The sequence below is a fragment of the Daphnia pulicaria genome, chromosome 7 (assembly GCF_021234035.1).
Source record: "Daphnia pulicaria isolate SC F1-1A chromosome 7, SC_F0-13Bv2, whole genome shotgun sequence".
NCBI lineage: Eukaryota > Metazoa > Arthropoda > Branchiopoda > Diplostraca > Daphniidae > Daphnia > Daphnia pulicaria.
In genome coordinates, this window is record NC_060919.1 from 641,720 (window position 1) to 660,764 (window position 19,045).

The window sequence follows — 19,045 nt, forward strand, 5'->3', positions numbered from 1 at the left end:
AATAAAAATAAACGGTTTGTGCACCACTGCACCATCGCAAATTATAAAATTGTGAACCCAATTCTTTGGGCAGGCATAGCATGATGGTGAACGCATTGACGTAAGCAAGTCCATTCCCGATTCCTTGACTATTCCAACTCATAAGCTCTCACGTTATTATTTTCTATTTAATATCGTGAACCTGGGCCCAAGTCTCCACAGTTGGACAACAGTTGGACTGCCAACATGTTCTTCATTAGCAGCCTCTTTGGTGCCATATTTTTCGCTGGCATCACGGCCAAGCAAATGACAGGAGTTCATTTGCGAATCGCCGTCTGTCACGTAAGTTGAACAAAAAATTATAGTTTAGTACCTAAACTTTCAGCTAATAATTTAAAAAAAATTAAGGAACCGCCAATTTTCTCCATCATACGAAGTCCAACCAACGAGAGCTCCGTCCGCTATGTCGGATTCCCGAAGGACTTTTTTGATTACTTATCAGCTCTACTGGGTTTCACGTCAGTTATCGTTGACATTCCTCTAATAAAGTTAAAAAGTTGGTTAATATTTGATAAGCCAATAAAATCGCAGGTATTCTTTCGTGGAAGTTACTCCGACTATGGTGAACAATAAAGGATCGATCGATGAAGCCATCATCGACCAAATTCTGCAAAAGGTCATTTTAAGCTTGCTTAATAGCTTTAAATTCATTTAATTAAACCTTTAAAAAAACGGTAGAAAGCTGACATTGACGGACGTCTAATCTCACCCACTGCCGACCGTATGAATTACATGGATTTCACCTCGGCCGTGTCCGTCCTTAATTTCGCCATGATTCAGCCCATGCCAACAATCCAAAAGGGATTCATGTTTCCGATTAAACCCTTTCAGTCAACGGCAAGTAGTTCAAGTAGAATTACATCTATTCAAATCAATTCTTAACAATTAATTTCCCATGAAAAGGTTTGGTACATGATTTTTGTGGCATTCGTCTCGACGGTGGTGTTTTTGAGCGTGATTACACGATTGATTGGACGACATATCGGGACACAGAGCAACATTCGAGTTGTCACTCGGAATGCCTGGTATAGTTTTGCTATCCTAACGGCTCAAGGTGATTGGCGGGTTGTTTGAAACTCCAAAAATCCTTTTGATAATTTTCCATTCCATTTGATGATTAGGAGGAAATTTCCCGTCCAATCGTTTGCCTCTTCGTGTACTGGCCGGTTCCTGGTGCCTGATTGCCGTCGTCCTCGTCTACGCTTACAACAGCACGCTCATCTCCTACGTTTCTTTGCCCGGCTCGGCAAAGATCGTCAACACCTTCGAGGATCTGGCGGCCAGTAAGACCCTCCGTGTCACCACGCAAAGAGGCAGCCTATCGGCCGAAATAATTTTGGTAACAATTTGATTACAAGTTATAGAAGAAAATCTTTGAATCTCTCATCACCTGGATTTGTCAGAATTCCAATTCAGGAGCGTTGAAAACACTGGGCGATTCGCTCAGACGCCATCCGGAAGATCTTCTCCTGACGTTGCCTGGACAATTCGACAAAATTTTGCACTCTGGCTGCTGCGCTTACGTTGAAGTTTGCGATTCAAAATTTAATTAACTAAATAAGAAAGCGATTGAAAACATAATTTGAGTAATAGGTTAGGAGACTTGGAGAGTTACTTGTGCACAAGAGTATGCTGGAACATCAAGGCCAATGCAAATTGACCATCGGCAAAAATCTGGATTACACCCAAGTTTGGAGTTTCGGCGTAGCTAAAAACTTCCCTTATCTTTCCAACATCAACATGGGGTTAAATGATTCAACGCAGGCTAATTGAATTCAAGTTAATTTGATTGTTTGATTCGACTAATTTCAGGATACAACTGATGCGCCAAAGTGGCCTGACCACTCGAATCGGAAAGACTTACTTGAAGCCAATCGACAAGTGTTTGGCAAGAGAGGCCGGCCACAATAAGCCGAACAAGATCAGCCAGTTGACACTTTCTGATTTGGCTGATGTGTTTACGATGATTTTCGGCCTGGGCTGCCTACTGTCGGCCTTGGCGTTTCTCCTGGAAATGCTCATGTCGTCAATCGGCTTCAGGGTGGCTAATGGCGCCGAACCGGGAATCATCATTATATGACTGCCATACCTTTATAATCAGTCCATCCAAATTGACACGTAATCTGCAAATGTCTTTTATTTAAAAGAAAACAAAAATTTGATTGAATTCACCGGATTCCAAATGGGAAATGCGGATGGGCATGAAATAATTTGCATATACGTTGGTAAATAATTATCCCTTGAGACATTGATTTGTCATTTCAGTTTATATAGCCTTGCATAAATTTTTGAAACCTGTTTTGCATTTTTTGCTTCATTAATTATTACACTGCGCATTTTGCGGTTTGAAATGGGTCGAATAAGAATCGGATGTACACATCAACTTCTCATCACTAAACCAACGCCGATTTCCCTGCACGTTCCTAATGCCTTTTGGGCTTTCATGAATTGTTAAGAGTAGCCAACAAATCACGGACTATAATGTATCAATCTGTATGCATCGGTAACTCCATCTGCATCTGATGGAATTTCTCAACCAAGAAATTTGTACAAAAATGCAAATGAATGAACAAACTGAAACACGCAGTCGGTATACAACGAGTATTGAATAGTTCAGGTTTATAGATTGCAGTAGCTTTGTACATTTATCGATTGGTTACCAGGCAACGATACGTTATCTAACATATGTACATAACTAATTTAACGATATTGATTTAGCATGGACGTTATCCACACAATGCTCGAAAAAACAACAAATGGAAATCAAAAAATGAGAATGAGAGTATATTTAGTGTCCATTAGGCATTAGGATAGAAAGTATTACCCAAAATATGAAACTAATATTATTTTCATTTGTTTCGGTTTGTTTATTAGTCACGCCAAGTTAGAAAGGCTCATTCAGCTTAATTTCTTATAACGTCTACAAGTTGAAAAATTCTGAAAATCCGGTGACGCGATTTCGTTTGCTAACATCGTTGGAGATGGCCAAAAGTCTTAATTATATTTTGGAAATTTCGTTAAATGATTCAAATCAGGGGGGTATAGCTCAGTGGCAGAGCATCCGACTGCAGATCGGGCGGTCCCAACTCGACTCCGGGTGCCCCCTGTGTATAGAAGTAATATATTCCAAATGTGTAAGATATCATAGTTTTTAAATTATATTAGAAATGTTTCATATTATTCTTAGTAAATAGGAATAATGCAGTATGATAAAAGTTAGCTGGTAAACCCAGTTCGTATCGATTTTGATTTCTCCGTATTTCAGCGTTCTGCTGATAAATTTATAACTGGAATTCCATTTTCCATTCAAAATAGGCACAAAACCTTCTACTAACATCTGCCCTCCTTAGTTCGTTAACAAACAAGAAATGTCTTTCTACTATTCAATGTCAAATATACGGCGATCCTTTCGCCGACCTTCGTTTCTCACACCCATCACGCGCAAGCATTCGTCGCTGATTGCGCTTCTTCCCTAAATGCGATTATGGTTAGACTGTGCCGGTTCATTTCTGATGCGTTATAGTTAATATTTAAACTGAAAGTGGCATGGCCTATTATTAAGGAAAAGTGCTAGTGTTTCGAATGCCTACTATGTGCTGCGTTGCTTTGTCAGACTCTTCTAGTTATTTTCCAATATGGACCAATCGGGATAGACGAAATCTTATCGAAGTACCACTTATTCGCACAAGTCTTATAAATTGTGAAAGACCCTCAGAAAGGCAGCAAAGCTTTTGGACCTATAACAAGATTCCTAGAAGAAGGTGTCGTTTTCTTATTTCAAACAAATAAAAGTTTATGGAAGGAAAGATTGCAGTGGGTTTCGCTGCCAATTTCTCCTTTCGCTCATCTTATTCACATGATATGACGCCTCCAGCTGAAGAAGAAGAGAAGGTTTTCAACAACGAAGGTCTTCCCTTCCATTCGTTTTCACGAGCTTGCAAAATATAAAAGATGGTCAGCCTCAGAAACTTCTTCACACAATTCTCTCAACTGTCTTCAGCAGAGCAGCTCAGAACATTCCAAAACAACAAAAATGAAATTCGTGAGTTAATTTACTTATTTAGTATTATCAAATTCAAATAATATTTAACGCAAATTACCAGATCGTCGCTCTCGCTTTCTTGGCCGTGGCCCTCGCCGCTCCTCAAGGGGATAAGAAGCCCATCGAAATTGTGTCATCCAACAGCGAGATGAACGCAGACGGCAGCTACTCCTTCGAGTGAGTTCATATTATTAAGATCCTAATGTCATTACCTAATTTTTAAAAATGTGTCAAAATTAGTTTCGAGTCTGCCGATGGGACCAAAGTGTCTGAAAGTGGCAACCAGAAACAAGTTGGACCCAAACCGGAGGATATCGGGACCGTGTCCAAGGGCTCCTACTCGTTTACGACTCCCGACGGCGTCGTCCTCACCGTCAATTGGGTGGCCGATGAAAACGGATTCCAGGCCACCGGCGACCACCTCCCCACTCCTCCACCCTTGCCCGAGCACGTCGTCAAGATGCTGGCCGACCTTAAAGCTGCCGGAGTTCTGTAAACGATCAAACAAAATTTCTCGGATCAATTAATTCCCTGCACATTTCCTTTCTATTACAAGACGAAACAATTTGTACATAAAAATAGCCCATAATTGTTGTATGTGAGTGGCTGTATTCCTGTACTTTTTGAGTGTACGATTTTCCATTTAAAAAATAATCAAATCTTATTCCTATCTAATTTTTATTCTTTATCGTTTTTGCTTTACATTCATGATAAGTGCATCAGTGCTCAACAAGTAAGAAAAGTTTGTGTCCACTTGTTCCAAATGGCTATTCGCATGGAAGTTACATTATAGGTCAATAGATAGCCTACCAACTTTTATAAAAGTTTGGCCGTTAATGAAGCGGAATTGTCGTATTAAATCCACATATGCTATTCGCTATTAGGTTAACCCCGGCTCGACTCCGGGTGCCCCCTGTCGAATATTGAAACAAGGACATGATTACATACAAAGTAAGCTATTAAACATGTATAGAAAATAACACATTCAGCAAATTTTGCGTAGGTTCAGATCCCATGTGATCTCACACTCCAGTTCATATCAATCAAAGAAACAACCATCAGTATCAGTTGTTCAACTCAATAATAAGTCATCTATTGTGTTTATTTACATAAACCATACATCATTTCACACACAAGACATTATAAATAATTTAAGAATTATTTAGCAAATTAAATCAAATATTTAGTAGATCTTGTATCCCTTTCCGTTGAATGGAATGTGGACGGGAGCGACGGGGAGTTCGTATTCGTGGACGGGGGCGACGGGCAGGACGTACTCGTGAACGGGAGCCACCGGGAGCTCGTAGACGTGGACGGGAGCGACGGGCAAGTGGTCACCCTTGGGTTGGAATCCGGCGTTATCAGCGGCCCAGGTCAAAGTGAATTTCTCGCCTTCGGGGGAGACCCAGTAGGAGGATCCCTTGTTGGTGTTGCCCTCAACTTCCTTGGTGGATTCCTTGCCGTAATCGTCGACGGTGGTCACGACGAATTTCTTCTGCTCCTGGGTCTCATCGCGGGTCGTGTAGTCCGACTGGGCGTAGCTGTTTTTTTTTTAAATTTTCATTTCATATTTTATTAGTCGTCAATTAATTAATTAAAAAAGAAAATGGGCGTACCTCCACTTGCTGCTGCCGTCCAAGTTGCGCTCGTCCGATTGGCTGGTGACGGTAATCTCGGGATATTTGTAGTCCTTCTCGTACGTCTTCTCGTACGTTGCGTAACTGGAAGGAGCGGCGGCGGCGACGGCCAACAAAGCGGCGATGACGAACTGCGATAGTAGAACAGGTTGAATAATTAATTATTATGTAACAATTTTCAATCTTACGGCAGTGAAATTATTGTGAGGCTTTTGAGGGAACTTACCAATTTCATGTTTGAACTGGATGATTGACTTCGAGTGTCTGATGTCTTTCCCGTCGATTCGATTTCTTTTTATACGAATTGGAACGGTGCACGCACATTCTAATCTTGACCCACACCCCAGTATATCTCAGCACAACCAGAATAGTCAACTCACGTGATTTATTCGGTTTCATTCTGTCTGTCACAATAAGAAAAAAATAAACAACTCAGACAATTTGGTTTCAGCTACAGGCGATTTTGCCACCTTTCGTTTCGGCGGGACTTGCAGACCTTTTCGTCGCTTTTCGTGTTGAATTTTCAATTTTTCCTTTCACGTACTTTTTTTTTAACTTCCAAAATCTTCGACTCTTAATTTTCTGATTCAAAACTATAGAGTAGGTGTAAAAATAATTCAGTCCAAGGGTAAGGAAGGTTTCAGCTTAAACTGAACGCCAATCTTACGTCTAGTTTAAGAAGAATTAAAAAGGTCGAGCCGACCTCAACCTTCCTGTAATTCAAACGTTGGTATGATGTTACTTTCTAAGGAGAAAAAAAGAGGGCCCATTTTTCAGTCAGTTGTTTTTGGACTCTTCAAGAAACTTGTCCGGAGAACTACCTTGGCTGATTTGGAGCGCGTCTTTTTGTGATCCTATCGTTATTGTTGAACCTAACTGTTTGTGTTGTGTTAAACCTTTTGACTAGTTCGTTCCCCTTTGGGCCCGTGGGTGACAAGGTGCGGCGTGTGAGCGTTCACCCGCGGGACTGGTACTGGGAGTTTGGCTGACTTAATTAATTAAGCAACCTTCAAGCCTCAGTTCTGTTGGTGACCAAATCATCTTGTAAGAGTAAGAAAACCGCCCAGCAGGGCCATCGTTCCGGTGATCTCTGTATTCCCGTCTTCCTCTTCTGCCAAGTTTTTATAGTAGGTGTCAACTTTCCTTTTCAATTTCAATTTCACGTCGATTTCCCTATACAAGGTAACATAAATATTCTTATAATGTATTAGATAACTATCGCTTCTCGTCGTTAACGCCGCTAAAACTTTTAGTGCATAGCAATTCTGGTTTCGGTCAATCGTTACAACGAACGAAAAGACAAATTTGATTTTTCTTTTTATCCCGAAGCGGGTGCAATTTTATCACGAACTAGAGCGAACGAGTTTCCGAATAAGTATGTAACTGGGGTCAATGTCAAGTGCGTTCCTTTCACTCAACTGTTTGCTTGTTTTTCATTTTCTTAATCTAAGAAAATAGACAGTTCGAGTTTTCACGACCATATATTTAGCGAGTTAGCGACTCTTCGATTTTGGTTTTTATTTTAAGGCCGCTGTTGAAATCACCGAACAAATTGATTTGATCTCCTCCAGTTTATAATTGTCTCAATAAAATAGCTCACGTATCGATAAAAACAATCAATTCAGTTTGTCGGATATTTCCTAAAGTAATACGAATTGAAATTAATTATAGAAGGATTAATTAAACCTTTTATTATTCAATGAGAAATTCCTTATTCGCAGTTCGTATAGGCCCTATCATTCACATTATCAATAAGTATACCGAAATAGCTTTTATTTAGTGCAAGGGTATGGATTCTCTTCTTTCTTTTATTTATTCATAACCGATCGGAAAGACCTTCATCCTAAAAGACCTTAAACTTGCCCACCATTTCTTGTATGCGGTTCGGTTCTTTGGTTTTTATTTAGCACAGATATGACTAACACAAGCGCACCGATGAATGCATGTGATAGTAGAGGAAAAGTGAAGTAAAAGTCAAATTCGACCCTGAAGAACTAACTCTTCCTACATCAAACAATAAAATTGGATTTTTATTTGGGGAAGCTTCCACAGTTGCCATAGCTGTTGGTTTCTCCTTTCACCCATTTTAACATGACGCCTCCAGCTGGAGAAGAAGAGAGAACTAGGTAAGGGCTCTCAATCATTTGCATGCGCTTGTGAAATATAAAAGACGGTCGGTGTCGGAATTTTCTTCACACAATTATCTCAACTGTCTTCAGCAGAGCAGCTCAGACCAACCCAAAACAACAAAAATGAAATTCGTGAGTTAATTTACTTATTTAGTATTATTAAATTCAAATAATACTTTAACGTCATAATTATCAGATCGTCGCTTTCGCTTTCTTGGCCGTGGCCCTCGCCGCACCTCAAGGAGACAAGAAACCCATCGAAATTGTGTCGTCCAACAGCAAAATGAATGCCGACGGCAGCTACTCATTCGAGTAAGTTAATCTTATTAAAATCCTAATGTCATTTCTTAATTTTAAAAAAATATGTCAAAATCAGTTTCGAGTCTGCGGATGGGACCAAAGTGTCTGAAAGTGGCAACCAGAAACAAGTTGGTCCCAAACCGGAGGATATCGGGACCGTGTCCAAGGGCTCCTACTCGTTTACGACTCCCGACGGCGTCGTCCTCACCGTCAATTGGGTGGCCGATGAAAACGGATTCCAGGCCACCGGCGACCACCTCCCCACTCCTCCACCCATGCCCGAGCACGTCGTCAAGATGCTCGCAGACCTTAAAGCCGCCGGAGTCCTGTAAACGACCAAACAAAATATCCCGGAACCATTAATTCCCTGCGCATTTAATTTCTACAAGATGAAACATTAAGTTGTACATAAAAATAGCCAATAATTTGTGTGTTGCATTTTATATTCGTGTGTTTCAACTTTATGAGTGGCTGTATTCCTGTACTTTTTGATTGTACGATTTTCCATTAAAAAATAATCAAATCCTATTCCAACCGAATTTTATATTTTCTTTAGTCTTTCCCATTTACATTCATCAGTGGTCACCAAGTAAAAGAAAAGTTTGTGTCCACTTGTTCCAAATGGCTATTCGCATGGGAGCAAATATATTATAATTCCCAACATTTTATAAGTTTGGCCGTTAATGAAGCAAAATTATCGTATTGAACATACATAGGCTATATACTAATCGGCGCTATTCGGTTACTATTGGATCTGTTCTATGATGTTAAAAGTTAGCGGCTGCTTGACAGAAGTCAGTAGGTTATACGTAGCTCAGTCGCAAAGCATCCAACTGCAGATCGGGCGGTCCCGGCTCGACTCCGAGTGCCCCCTGTTAAGAATTCAAACAAAATCTTACTAACAACCAACCTAAAATAAGCATAATAGTATGTGAAACTTTTAAGTTGATCAATATCTACATTCAGCTCCCGTCCTATCTATTACCGATTCTAATACAAGAGGGAAACTCTCACCATCAGAAAGTGTTGTACAATCGAATAATAAGATCTTCCGTTGTATTTATTTACATAAACCATTCATCATCTCACACACAAGACATTACAAATAATTTAAGAATTAAATAGTAAATTAATTATTTAGTAGATCTTGTATCCCTTTCCGTTGAATGGAATGTGGACGGGAGCGACGGGGAGTTCGTATTCGTGGACGGGGGCGACGGGCAGGACGTACTCGTGAACGGGAGCCACCGGGAGCTCGTAGACGTGGACGGGAGCGACGGGCAAGTGGTCACCCTTGGGTTGGAATCCGGCGTTATCAGCGGCCCAGGTCAAAGTGAATTTCTCGCCTTCAGGGGAAACCCAGTAGGAAGATCCTTTGTTGGTATTTCCGTAAACCTCCTCGGTGTATTCTTTGCCGTAATCGTCGACGGTGGTGACGGTGAATTTCTTCTGTTCCTGGGTCTCGTCACGGGTCGTGTAGTCAGACTGGGCGTAGCTGTTTTTTTTTTTTAAATTTTCATTTCATATTTTATTAGTCGTCAATTAATTAATTCAAAAAGGAAAAAGAAATTGGACGTACCTCCACTTGCTGCTGCCGTCCAAGTTGCGCTCGTCCGATTGGCTGGTGACGGTAATCTCGGGATATTTGTAGTCCTTCTCGTACGTCTTCTCGTACGTTGCGTAACTCGAAGGAGCGGCGGCGGCGACGGCCAAGACAGCGGCGATGACGAACTGCCATAATATTGAATAGGTTGAATAATTAATTATTATGCAATAATTTTTAATCTTACATTATACTAAGTGAAATTAGTACAAGAAAAAAAGAGGGAACTTACCAATTTCATGTTTGAATTGGATGATAAGCTTCAAGTAACTGATGTCTTTCCCGTCGATTCGATTTCTTTTTATACGAATTGGAACGGCGCACGCACATTCTAATCTTGACCCACACTCCAGTAAATCTCAGCACAACCAGAATAGTCAGCTCACGTGATTTATTCGGTTTCATTTCTTCTGTTACAATAAGAAAAAAAGAAACAACTCAGTCAAATCGGTTCCAGCTACAGGCGATTTTGCCACCTTTCGTTTTCGGCGGAACCTGCAGACCTTTTCGTGTTGAATTTTCAATTTTCACTTTTAGGTACTTTTTTTTCTTTTCAACTTCCAAAAATGTTCGACTCTTAATTTGAAAATACAAAACTGGAGTCGGTGTCGACTACATTCTTTCAATTTCACAAGTCCATTCATCCTCTTGAATGGCATCGGGAAATTATTTTTCGATAGTAGAACAGAAAACGTTAATTTTCCTATAATGTGTTAGCTATATCACTTCTCATCGGTAACGCCATTCGATCTCATAGAGCAAAACATTTCTGGTTTCGGTCAATCTCAATCGTTACCACGAACGAAAAGACAAAATTTTATTTTATTTTTTAACCCGAAACGGCTGCAATTTTATCACGAACTAGGGCGAACGAGTTTCCAAATTAGTAGGTAGTAACTTTTAATCAATGCCAAGTGCGTTCCTTTCACTCCTCTGTTTGTTTGTTTTTCATTTTCCGAATTTAAGAAAATAGTCATTTTGAATTTTTACGACCGTAGGCCCCATATTCTTCACATTATTATGAATAAGTTAACTGGATTTTAATTTGAGCTGTAGGGTATGGATTCCCCTCTTCTTTCATTCATAACCGATCGGAAAGACCTTCATGCTGCAAGACCTTAAACTTCACCACCATTTATTGTACAGGTATGTATTTTCAAATAGCTGACGAAATAGCTGAAAAAATAATTGTTGTTTAAAAATATTAATCATTTCAAGGTGACCCGGCGTTTCGGAGTGGCCGGAATGAAAGCAGCTCTAGATTTGTTTGGATATTACGGCGGACCCAATCGATCACCCATGCTCAGTGTCAGTGCAGACGCTCGTCAAGTGATTAAAATAGCATTTATTGATAATGAATTTGTTCCGCAATTACGGTAGTTTTGTAAAAACATACCCCCCCCCCCCCAAAAAAAAAAAATTAATTCATTTTTCTAATGTAGAAAATACATCACAAAGAAGGTTCTTTATTTTTTAGATATAATATTAAGATGTTCTTAAACCAAAATTAAAAGTTGATTTCTTTACTTATATATATGTGACTATCAGTTAAATATGATTGGTCATATGTGCAAAATTGTTTCATCTTACCCATTATTCATCATTTTACGTAAAATTAGAGCTTTTTAGGGTTTCCTCATCTAATCGTGATTGGGGATAAAGACTCTTATAATTTGCATTATGGGCATCTATTCGATTAGTGTTTTTTTTTTTTTTCTTCTAAATAACTGGAATTCAAAATTAATTAAGCTCTGCTTCGATTTATAAGGATGAAACTATTTGGCAACAAATTCTAAAGAAATATATAATGAATAAAATATCTAATACTGGCTATGTGTTTCAGCAATGTGCGATAATATAATCCAATCAATATGGATAATAATGAAGCAACTTTTTGGAGTTCTGCAACACAAAAAGTTTTAAGTAACGGAATTCAAGTTTTACGGAACTTTCAAGCCGAAGACGTTCAACTTTCACAACAAAAAGAAGCTTCCAAGTTAGAAGAGAAAAAAAAAATCAGAAACAAAAGTGAACAGTCCGTAAAACCCATTTTAAAAAAAGAAAGAAATATTGACCAGTTTGAGTTATCCAATCAATGATAAGGTGACTGCTTCATCCTCTGGAAACTGGGCTCTTTTCTCCGCATTCGGCACGTACCTACGGCCGTCGAATCTCTCAAAATGAAACCAAATTTTATCATGCTCTATGTGAACAGCCGCAGGACGGGGCTCCAAGGTTTCTTTAGGAAAACAAAACAAAAAAAGATATTGATGGTTATTTGATATTAATTCTTAGTGGTCCAGAAACGCATAATTGGTTACCTTCAGGAACGTTTAATTGAAATTGGTGGTTATCTTCATCTTCATCAACCATCAAGATATGATAGTGCGGCTGATCTTGGCTGGGAATGACTTTCTTTGTTCGGGAACAAGCTTCGTCTTCATCAACTATCACATCGTCTGAATCTTCTTCGTCCGAACTATAACAATCATCATCGCGTGTCGCCTTGGATTTCCATTCATTCGATTCTTGGAACTTCACATTCCAAGACACAATAACGCAAGGATTCATAGAGTTTAATCCCCATTTTTTGTAATTGCACATCACAACGAGACCAACTGAAAATTTTAACGAGGACGGCCGATGATGAACAGTTTTCTGAAGAAGACAAAACAATAATGAAAGGGAAAACTTTGCACATTCAAGATATAACCTCACCGCTGCAGCGATTTCAGCTTTTTGTTCGTTGAGCTTACTGATACATTCCCCTAGCATTTTTGATGCACTCCGAGAATATAAATCACCAATAAAAGGGTTATATTCTGGAGACTGAAAATAATTCTACAAATACAACAACAAGAATTAATCGTATGAATTTGTTTGTACAGTAGGTGGATATCATACTTGAAGTAGTTGGATTGCATCGTCTAATTGGATGCCCAACCGTATACAGTGTTCTGCGTAGTACGTGATTATGTTTGGGTTTTGGGACGACATGGAGCACTCCAATCGCATATAGAATAACATATCGTCTCTCATCCTTTCCAGCCTATGTTCTTCATATCGTTCCCACATAAAATTCGTTAAAACGTTTTGCATTCTAAACAAAACCAAGTCGACTGACACTGCTGGTTGTTCTCTGAGGGATGGATACAAACTTGACTGGTTTAAATACCCTCCACGAAAGACGTCAATATAAATACTATCGTCCTCTGACCTAACGAAGGGAAACCAAAGAATCTTACAATGTTAAACTGTATAGCAATAGTTTATGCTGTTACCCGGCTGAATCCTTCCATCTTAGAAGAAGCTTTGGACGGTTCAACATTCTATCCGATAGACTACTTTCGTCTTCAATAAACCGGCGGTCACCGTGGTCACAATAAACCGCCTCACAAACAATGCCCATTTTCCTAGCCACTTCCTGATAGATGGCACACAAAACTGCTGGGCAACCTTCCTTTGTTTCAAACGCCTTCAAAGTATGGAGAACGAAAAATATAAATAAATAACAGTAGACCTTCATCAGTATTGCATTTTAGCCAAATTGATAAAGTTGCAAGGCATACCTGTTGAAAATTACTAGTGATGGCAAAAAGAGGTACGACAATTTTGAATTTTTTTTAAAACCCAATTCATTGAACATAACTTGGCTTATGGAATCCAAAATTTTAAGATTTTTCTTCTTTGGCTCAAGAGTGCTAGCACATGATACTTTTCCCACTTCCAATTCCAGCAGTTGTTTCACCCTATCAGTTATTTTTTCAATGGAGCTTTCCAGGTCTTTCAAACAAGTTTGTCCTTTTCCATGTTTCAATGTTGACCACTGTGATATAAGTGCAACTCCCTCAAACAGAGACTTTCAAGATTCTGGTTGGGCCATAAAATCTCTCCACTTTTTGTCCAGTATAGAGATCCTCACTTTGACTAATACATCTCTGGCATAGTGATATGTGGTTTCATTTTCTCTTCTAAAGAAAATCAAATTTTGGTTATGTTTAAATTTCTAATAAATTACATGAATTAATCGATAGTCACATTCTCTTATCATAGATGATTTCTTCAAGTTCATTCTGCACATATTCAGGAATGGGATATGACCCCGCAATCAACTCGTTGATCACAATGAGGGGAGATTGACCCAATGGATAAGCTACAGACGACATGTTTTGAACAGCTTTTTGGACTTCTTTTGCTTTCTTTAATCTCATAGTTGTCCACTGAAACCAAACATTTTCATAGCTATTGGGAGTCTGCGAAAGAAAATTGCCCCACCTGTGCAACAGTTACAGTTTTAATTGTAAAAAGAAAGCAAAAACATTAATAGTTTATAACCTTTGAATGAACTTGAGCTTCCATAGCTCATCTGATTCTCGAATAATATTGTATAAAGGCCGACAGGAAACCATAAGACTTTGCAAGTCAGATATGGAAATAGTATCCAGTGAAAAGATGTAACATATTAAAACTTCGTTAGACAAAGCAAGAAGACTCATTTTTTAAAATCTGAATCTATTTTCGACCTGAAATACACAATGCTTGTTTAATGTGTACGTTCAAGTTTCAAAGTACGAAACAGACGAACGCTCGCTCGGTTTAGAAATTAACTACTGATTTGGATTTAGAAAAATCATCGCCAGGGTGCCAAATCTTAAAAAAAAAATAGTCGATCAAAAAATTAATAAACAAACAAAAAACCGGAAAAACAGGCAAAAACTAAAAAAATTTTCGCGAAAAGGGGTGAAATAAAAAAAATATATTTAAAAAATAGCATTTTTCATGATTGGGATCTATGGCTCTTTCATGGTATTGGAATTTCGAAGTTTGGACTTTGGAACTTGTTTGGAACTAGGATGGAAATGGAAGTTTGGAACAATTTGGTGGAAAGTTGGAGCAGGGCTAGAATTAATTCGAATCAATTTGAATTCAATTATACTTGAATTGAGGTGACGACGTCGTCGTCGAAGAGGTCGACGTCGAATTTTCTTCGGTCGGTAGGCCTCCCTCGTCAAACACTTGTCGATCGGCTTCAAATACCGCTTGGTAATTCGAGAATAGAGTCCCGTTTCACGCATCGTTTGGAGCCTGTTAAAGTGTCGGATCGGTGAGAAATTTGTCTTAATCCTTTCAGAATGACGTAATGTACCCTCTAAGGTCTCTATATTAATTGTGGATAAATGAGGAATAGCCATGCCGAAACTCCAAACTTGTGAATAATCCAGTTCTTTTCCAAAGGTCAATTTGCATTCGCCGCTATGTTCCGCCATACTCTTGTACACCAGCAACTCCCCAAGTCTCTTGACCTGATGAAAGTCAATCAAGAGGATGTGGAATCCATTCTGTCAATTTCTTTTGGTTTTTTTTCCCGTGACATAATAATAAAAGACGTAATGTTACACACATATTTTATTACAGCAGTTGGAGAGTTTTTTTGTGTTTCGACGGAGTCAGTTCCACATAAGTCTCTCTACCTGATGTAGTAGCTTTTCCAGAATAATCACGACATTTACGGTGCAACCTGGATGGCGACTTCCGCGGCCGTGAATAATTCAGCGCATTTTTTATTTCTGGTAGTGGTGCAATAATCCTTGTCCTCCATAATACCCAACAGTCGGAAATAACAGCAGTGTCATTCCGCTTCAGCACTCGGCTGAAAACTACTATAAACATATAGGCCTAACAATACTGCGCGTAGGCGCTTTCGAACAAAATTAAGAACAAAACAAAATTATACAGTATTTCGAGTGAAACAACAGGTGAAAACTGGTTTATTGTTTGATTTCCATCGCAATTTACAGCAGTTGTTAGTTCTGTTTTTCTGTGACTCAGCAACCTCGTTACGTGGCGACATGTCAGTTTCACGTCATCCCTCATCAACACTTTGACTTACTAATGAGTGCGTGAAGTTCCATTTCTTTTGAATCAACAGAATTTACTGATGAACATAAATACGGCGAATACTACGAGTTCGGTATTTGTGACAGACTGACGAGGTAATTAAACATTAGGCTAATGTTCTGATTCTCGTATTATATTGCTGTTGATTGTCGAAATTTTATTTATAATCTTGCTTTTAGAAATCTTCATCGTTACTTAGGCCTACATTTTTAATCGTGATTCTTTTGTCTTGTGTATTTTTGTTTACCCCACGTTAATTTGATATGAAATGTCTCTGGTTATGTTATCCGTATAGAAGGTGTATAGCAGTCAACGCTTTAGATGCGCTGTCGAAACGCTATCGTTTCACGCAAGTTAAATCTTTCGTTTATTTGAATTTTTTTTTTAAATTCAGAACAACAACACATTATGTAACAAAGGCTTAATTTTTTTTTTTTTAAATAAAATAATGATGGACGGTGGTATTTTTGATACACGATTGATTGGGCAGACATATCGGGACACAAAGTAACATTCAAATTGTCTCTGGGAATGCCTGGTATAATAGTTTTGCTATCCTTACGGCTCAAGGTGATTGGCGGGTTGTTTGAAATTCGAAAAATCCTTTTTGACTATTTTCCATTTCATTTGATGAACCTAGGAGGAAATTTCCCGTCCAACCGTTTGCCTCTTCGTGTACTGGCCGGTTCCTGGTGCCTGATTGCCGTCATGGACGTATCTACATATACACAATGCTGGAAAAATAATGGAAATCAGAAAATGCGAGTATATAAGTGTTCTTAAATGAAAAAGGAAAGAAATGATCAGTTTAGGTATGGTTACGTAAATATCTTATCACCTTTTCGGTGACTCACGTAATAAAAGGTCTAAATGCGTTCAAGATAAATCGAGACAAACAAAAAGTCGCACGTCAGTTATTCTGAAGAATTTTTGTCGGGTTTGGCCGAGTCATGCGACGCGATGCGATGTTTTCATTATCGTCTACCATTTTACCACACCGAGATAAACAATTTGAACACATCATTATTTCCACACTACTCAAATGCGCACTGATAAAATTAATCAGCAGGTGTGTCCGTAATAGACTAAAATCATATATTTTCTCACGTTATCCCCTTCCCGATTCTCAGTTGAATTTTGATTTCCGTCAGAACTATAACCCTAATTGCTTCGATCCGTATAACAGGGGAAATGGCGAAAAATTTTCCTCCTTCCAAGTAACGTATTCAACTACCAATTAATAAAAATATCTTATTAGTGAGCTCGTTGAATTAAAAAGAAATTACCGTCTGTATTACAGAAAAAATTCTCCAATGAAGAATCAAAACAGCAATCGTAACGTTGGGAATAAGCAGTAAGTTAATATAGAACATTAATATTTATATTTCTTCAAATTTTACTTCTGAAATTTGAGCTACTATTATGGAAGCCATGCGAAGAAACTAGGCCTGTATATAATTGCATCAATACCGTGATTAAAAAATTTGCGATTAAAGCATTTGCCCCCCAAAAATGCTTATATCAACTTAATAGATGTGGTATATGGTTATTGTTTTATGTGTTGCGCTGATCAGATTTTCAGGTCAATTCCTGGAAATCAACCCGGACGCCAAGTTTCTGGATGGCGAGCAGGTGGAAGGGATTCACTTGGTGACGGATTTCGATTTAGTCCGTCAGTTGCAAGTGCGTTTAGGCCAATGCGCAAATGGACCGACGAACTTTTTCCCTGCCATGTGGCCGGTCAATTTGTCAACTGGAAACATTTCATCCTTGGAGTCTAAGCCACACGTTGTCACTCCCAAACCTTACGGGACGCGTTATTTGCTCTATGTCAATCCTTCCGGTGAGATGTTCTTGGAAAACTTGACGCAACACATCTTCCGCATCGACGACGATCACGCAATTCAAATGATTTCTTCGGATGGGCAATCCATCACCGACGTCATCCTGGACGGCGTCGTCACCCGGGTGTCAGAAAAGCATCCGGATGCCGGAAGATTGACATTTGTCATTATGGATGCCACCCTGTGTCGAGGAGTTGGTTTGACGCACATGGGCATCTCCCAGCGAATCGCTTTTGTCAAAGTTAATTCAATAATAATGCTAATAACATCTCAGTCGAGCGAACTCAAATTAGTTTTAAATTTTTATTAGGACGCGATCGTGACGCCCAGACTAGAAGCTTTGAAGAACGGGACAATTAAAAGCGACGGAGAAGCTTTCAATCTGGACATTGTCGACTGCAAGGAAAGCTACGAAGCGGAGGAATTCATGTCTGAAGAATTCCGTGATGTTCTGTTCAAATATCCGCTTCTCTCTATTCTATTCATTCCCAAAGATAAGGTCAGTCTAATTCGTTTAAAAACAACTTTTAATGTCATGGTTTTATTTCGCTAAATAATTTAGGATTACACTTGCGGGACCTGTTTTGACGTCTTTCAATGGAAAGAGAATGACGTTTGCCGGGCTGTTTTTCGACTGAAAATACCAGAAGGAAGCAGCGCCACGTGAATATTTTTTTATTATGCAATTAATTGGATAATTAACTTTTACTGGCTGTAATACGGAACAGGGCGGAATTCGCCGAGTTGCATGTAGTGGGCCCTGGAAGGAAGGATATGAAATTCGCATCAATCAAAATGACGGACGAAATTCGTGAACTGAACGACCGCATCATCGATTGTTATTACGTCGATAACCAGTGGGTTTTCAAAAAATTGCGCAACGATCGTGAACATCCCAACGGGAGAATAGCTGTTACAAGTAAGCAGCAACTTTTTCGCAATTGGTTTGTTTCAGCCCTGCGATAAGCTAATTCGGTTTCATTTTTAAAATTACTCCTAGACAAATTAGAAGTGTCTGAAAATCCGGTGACGCGTTCTCGTTTGCTGACATCGTTAGACATTGCAAGACGACGTCTTTTATAATTTGAGTCTTTGAAATTTATGATGGGCTGATATGTGCTCGGTGATTAAATTGCTGTTGAAAGTAAAATTTGTGCATCAGCACGATACATGTTTTGCTAGTATACAAATATTTTTATCACAAAGAAACGGATTGCATTCGTATGTGTACTAATTCATTTTATAACAGAACGTGTTGCCAATGCTGCATATTAATATAGCTAGCCCAGTGGTATAAAGTGTCCAACTATCATTAAGTCGAACTTTGGTTCTATAAGACTATTATTTATGTGCCAACTTGTTATAAGGTAATTAAAGAATTACCTCCTTTACTTGTCAACATTCCACGTCTGATTTATGTCTGATTAAAAGTAAGGAAAGGCGATTTACCTGTTCAAACCACACGTGTTATTAATTTAGAGGGTTATAGCAATCAGCGGTAAAAATTCTTTGGTATCTTGTGGTGACTCTCATTGATCAAAGGCATAAATAAA

The 19,045-nt window shown here is 38.9% G+C and overlaps 6 protein-coding genes across 7 annotated transcripts; 3 read left to right on the forward strand and 3 right to left on the reverse strand.

Annotated features, from left to right (window-relative positions):
- Positions 1–223: 223 nt before the first annotated feature.
- On the forward strand, positions 224–2,294 carry LOC124348419 (glutamate receptor ionotropic, delta-1-like). The gene is made up of 9 exons (XM_046798626.1): positions 224–321; positions 388–497; positions 571–655; positions 718–876; positions 943–1,093; positions 1,161–1,378; positions 1,443–1,568; positions 1,633–1,784; positions 1,852–2,294. The coding sequence occupies exons 1-9, from the start codon at positions 226–228 to the stop codon at positions 2,117–2,119; spliced, it is 1,365 nt and encodes a 454-aa protein (XP_046654582.1). The 5' UTR covers positions 224–225; the 3' UTR covers positions 2,120–2,294.
- A 1,670-nt stretch (positions 2,295–3,964) lies between these two features.
- Positions 3,965–8,675, forward strand: LOC124350160 (larval cuticle protein LCP-22-like). Of its 2 annotated transcripts, none has more exons than XM_046801200.1 (3): positions 3,965–4,081; positions 8,044–8,159; positions 8,224–8,675. In XM_046801200.1, the coding sequence occupies exons 1-3, from the start codon at positions 4,073–4,075 to the stop codon at positions 8,477–8,479; spliced, it is 381 nt and encodes a 126-aa protein (XP_046657156.1). In that variant the 5' UTR covers positions 3,965–4,072; the 3' UTR covers positions 8,480–8,675. The 2 variants fall into 2 exon arrangements, with proteins under 2 accessions (XP_046657156.1, XP_046657157.1); XM_046801201.1 differs by lacking the exon at positions 3,965–4,081 and adding an exon at positions 7,927–7,979.
- Positions 5,166–5,988, reverse strand: LOC124350072 (larval cuticle protein 65Ab1-like). Its single transcript, XM_046801083.1, has 3 exons — positions 5,945–5,988; positions 5,698–5,849; positions 5,166–5,622 (listed from the first exon to the last, which is right to left on the reverse strand). The coding sequence occupies exons 1-3, from the start codon at positions 5,951–5,953 to the stop codon at positions 5,265–5,267; spliced, it is 519 nt and encodes a 172-aa protein (XP_046657039.1). The 5' UTR covers positions 5,954–5,988; the 3' UTR covers positions 5,166–5,264.
- Positions 8,676–9,189: 514 nt separating the features above from the next.
- LOC124350067 (larval cuticle protein 65Ag1-like) lies at positions 9,190–10,078 on the reverse strand. Its single transcript, XM_046801078.1, has 3 exons — positions 9,983–10,078; positions 9,727–9,878; positions 9,190–9,642 (listed from the first exon to the last, which is right to left on the reverse strand). The coding sequence occupies exons 1-3, from the start codon at positions 9,989–9,991 to the stop codon at positions 9,285–9,287; spliced, it is 519 nt and encodes a 172-aa protein (XP_046657034.1). The 5' UTR covers positions 9,992–10,078; the 3' UTR covers positions 9,190–9,284.
- A 1,756-nt stretch (positions 10,079–11,834) lies between these two features.
- LOC124348420 lies at positions 11,835–14,645 on the reverse strand. Its single transcript, XM_046798627.1, has 8 exons — positions 14,086–14,645; positions 13,789–14,025; positions 13,320–13,721; positions 13,032–13,225; positions 12,655–12,967; positions 12,469–12,591; positions 12,072–12,408; positions 11,835–11,989 (listed from the first exon to the last, which is right to left on the reverse strand). Exons 4-8 carry the CDS (start codon positions 13,157–13,159, stop codon positions 11,835–11,837), a joined length of 1,056 nt encoding a protein of 351 aa, XP_046654583.1. The 5' UTR covers positions 13,160–13,225; positions 13,320–13,721; positions 13,789–14,025; positions 14,086–14,645.
- Positions 14,646–16,756: 2,111 nt separating this feature from the next.
- LOC124349786 (mRNA-capping enzyme-like) lies at positions 16,757–18,788 on the forward strand. The gene is made up of 7 exons (XM_046800633.1): positions 16,757–16,865; positions 16,949–17,002; positions 17,223–17,733; positions 17,803–17,991; positions 18,055–18,155; positions 18,221–18,411; positions 18,493–18,788. The coding sequence occupies exons 1-7, from the start codon at positions 16,840–16,842 to the stop codon at positions 18,573–18,575; spliced, it is 1,155 nt and encodes a 384-aa protein (XP_046656589.1). The 5' UTR covers positions 16,757–16,839; the 3' UTR covers positions 18,576–18,788.
- Positions 18,789–19,045: the final 257 nt, after the last annotated feature.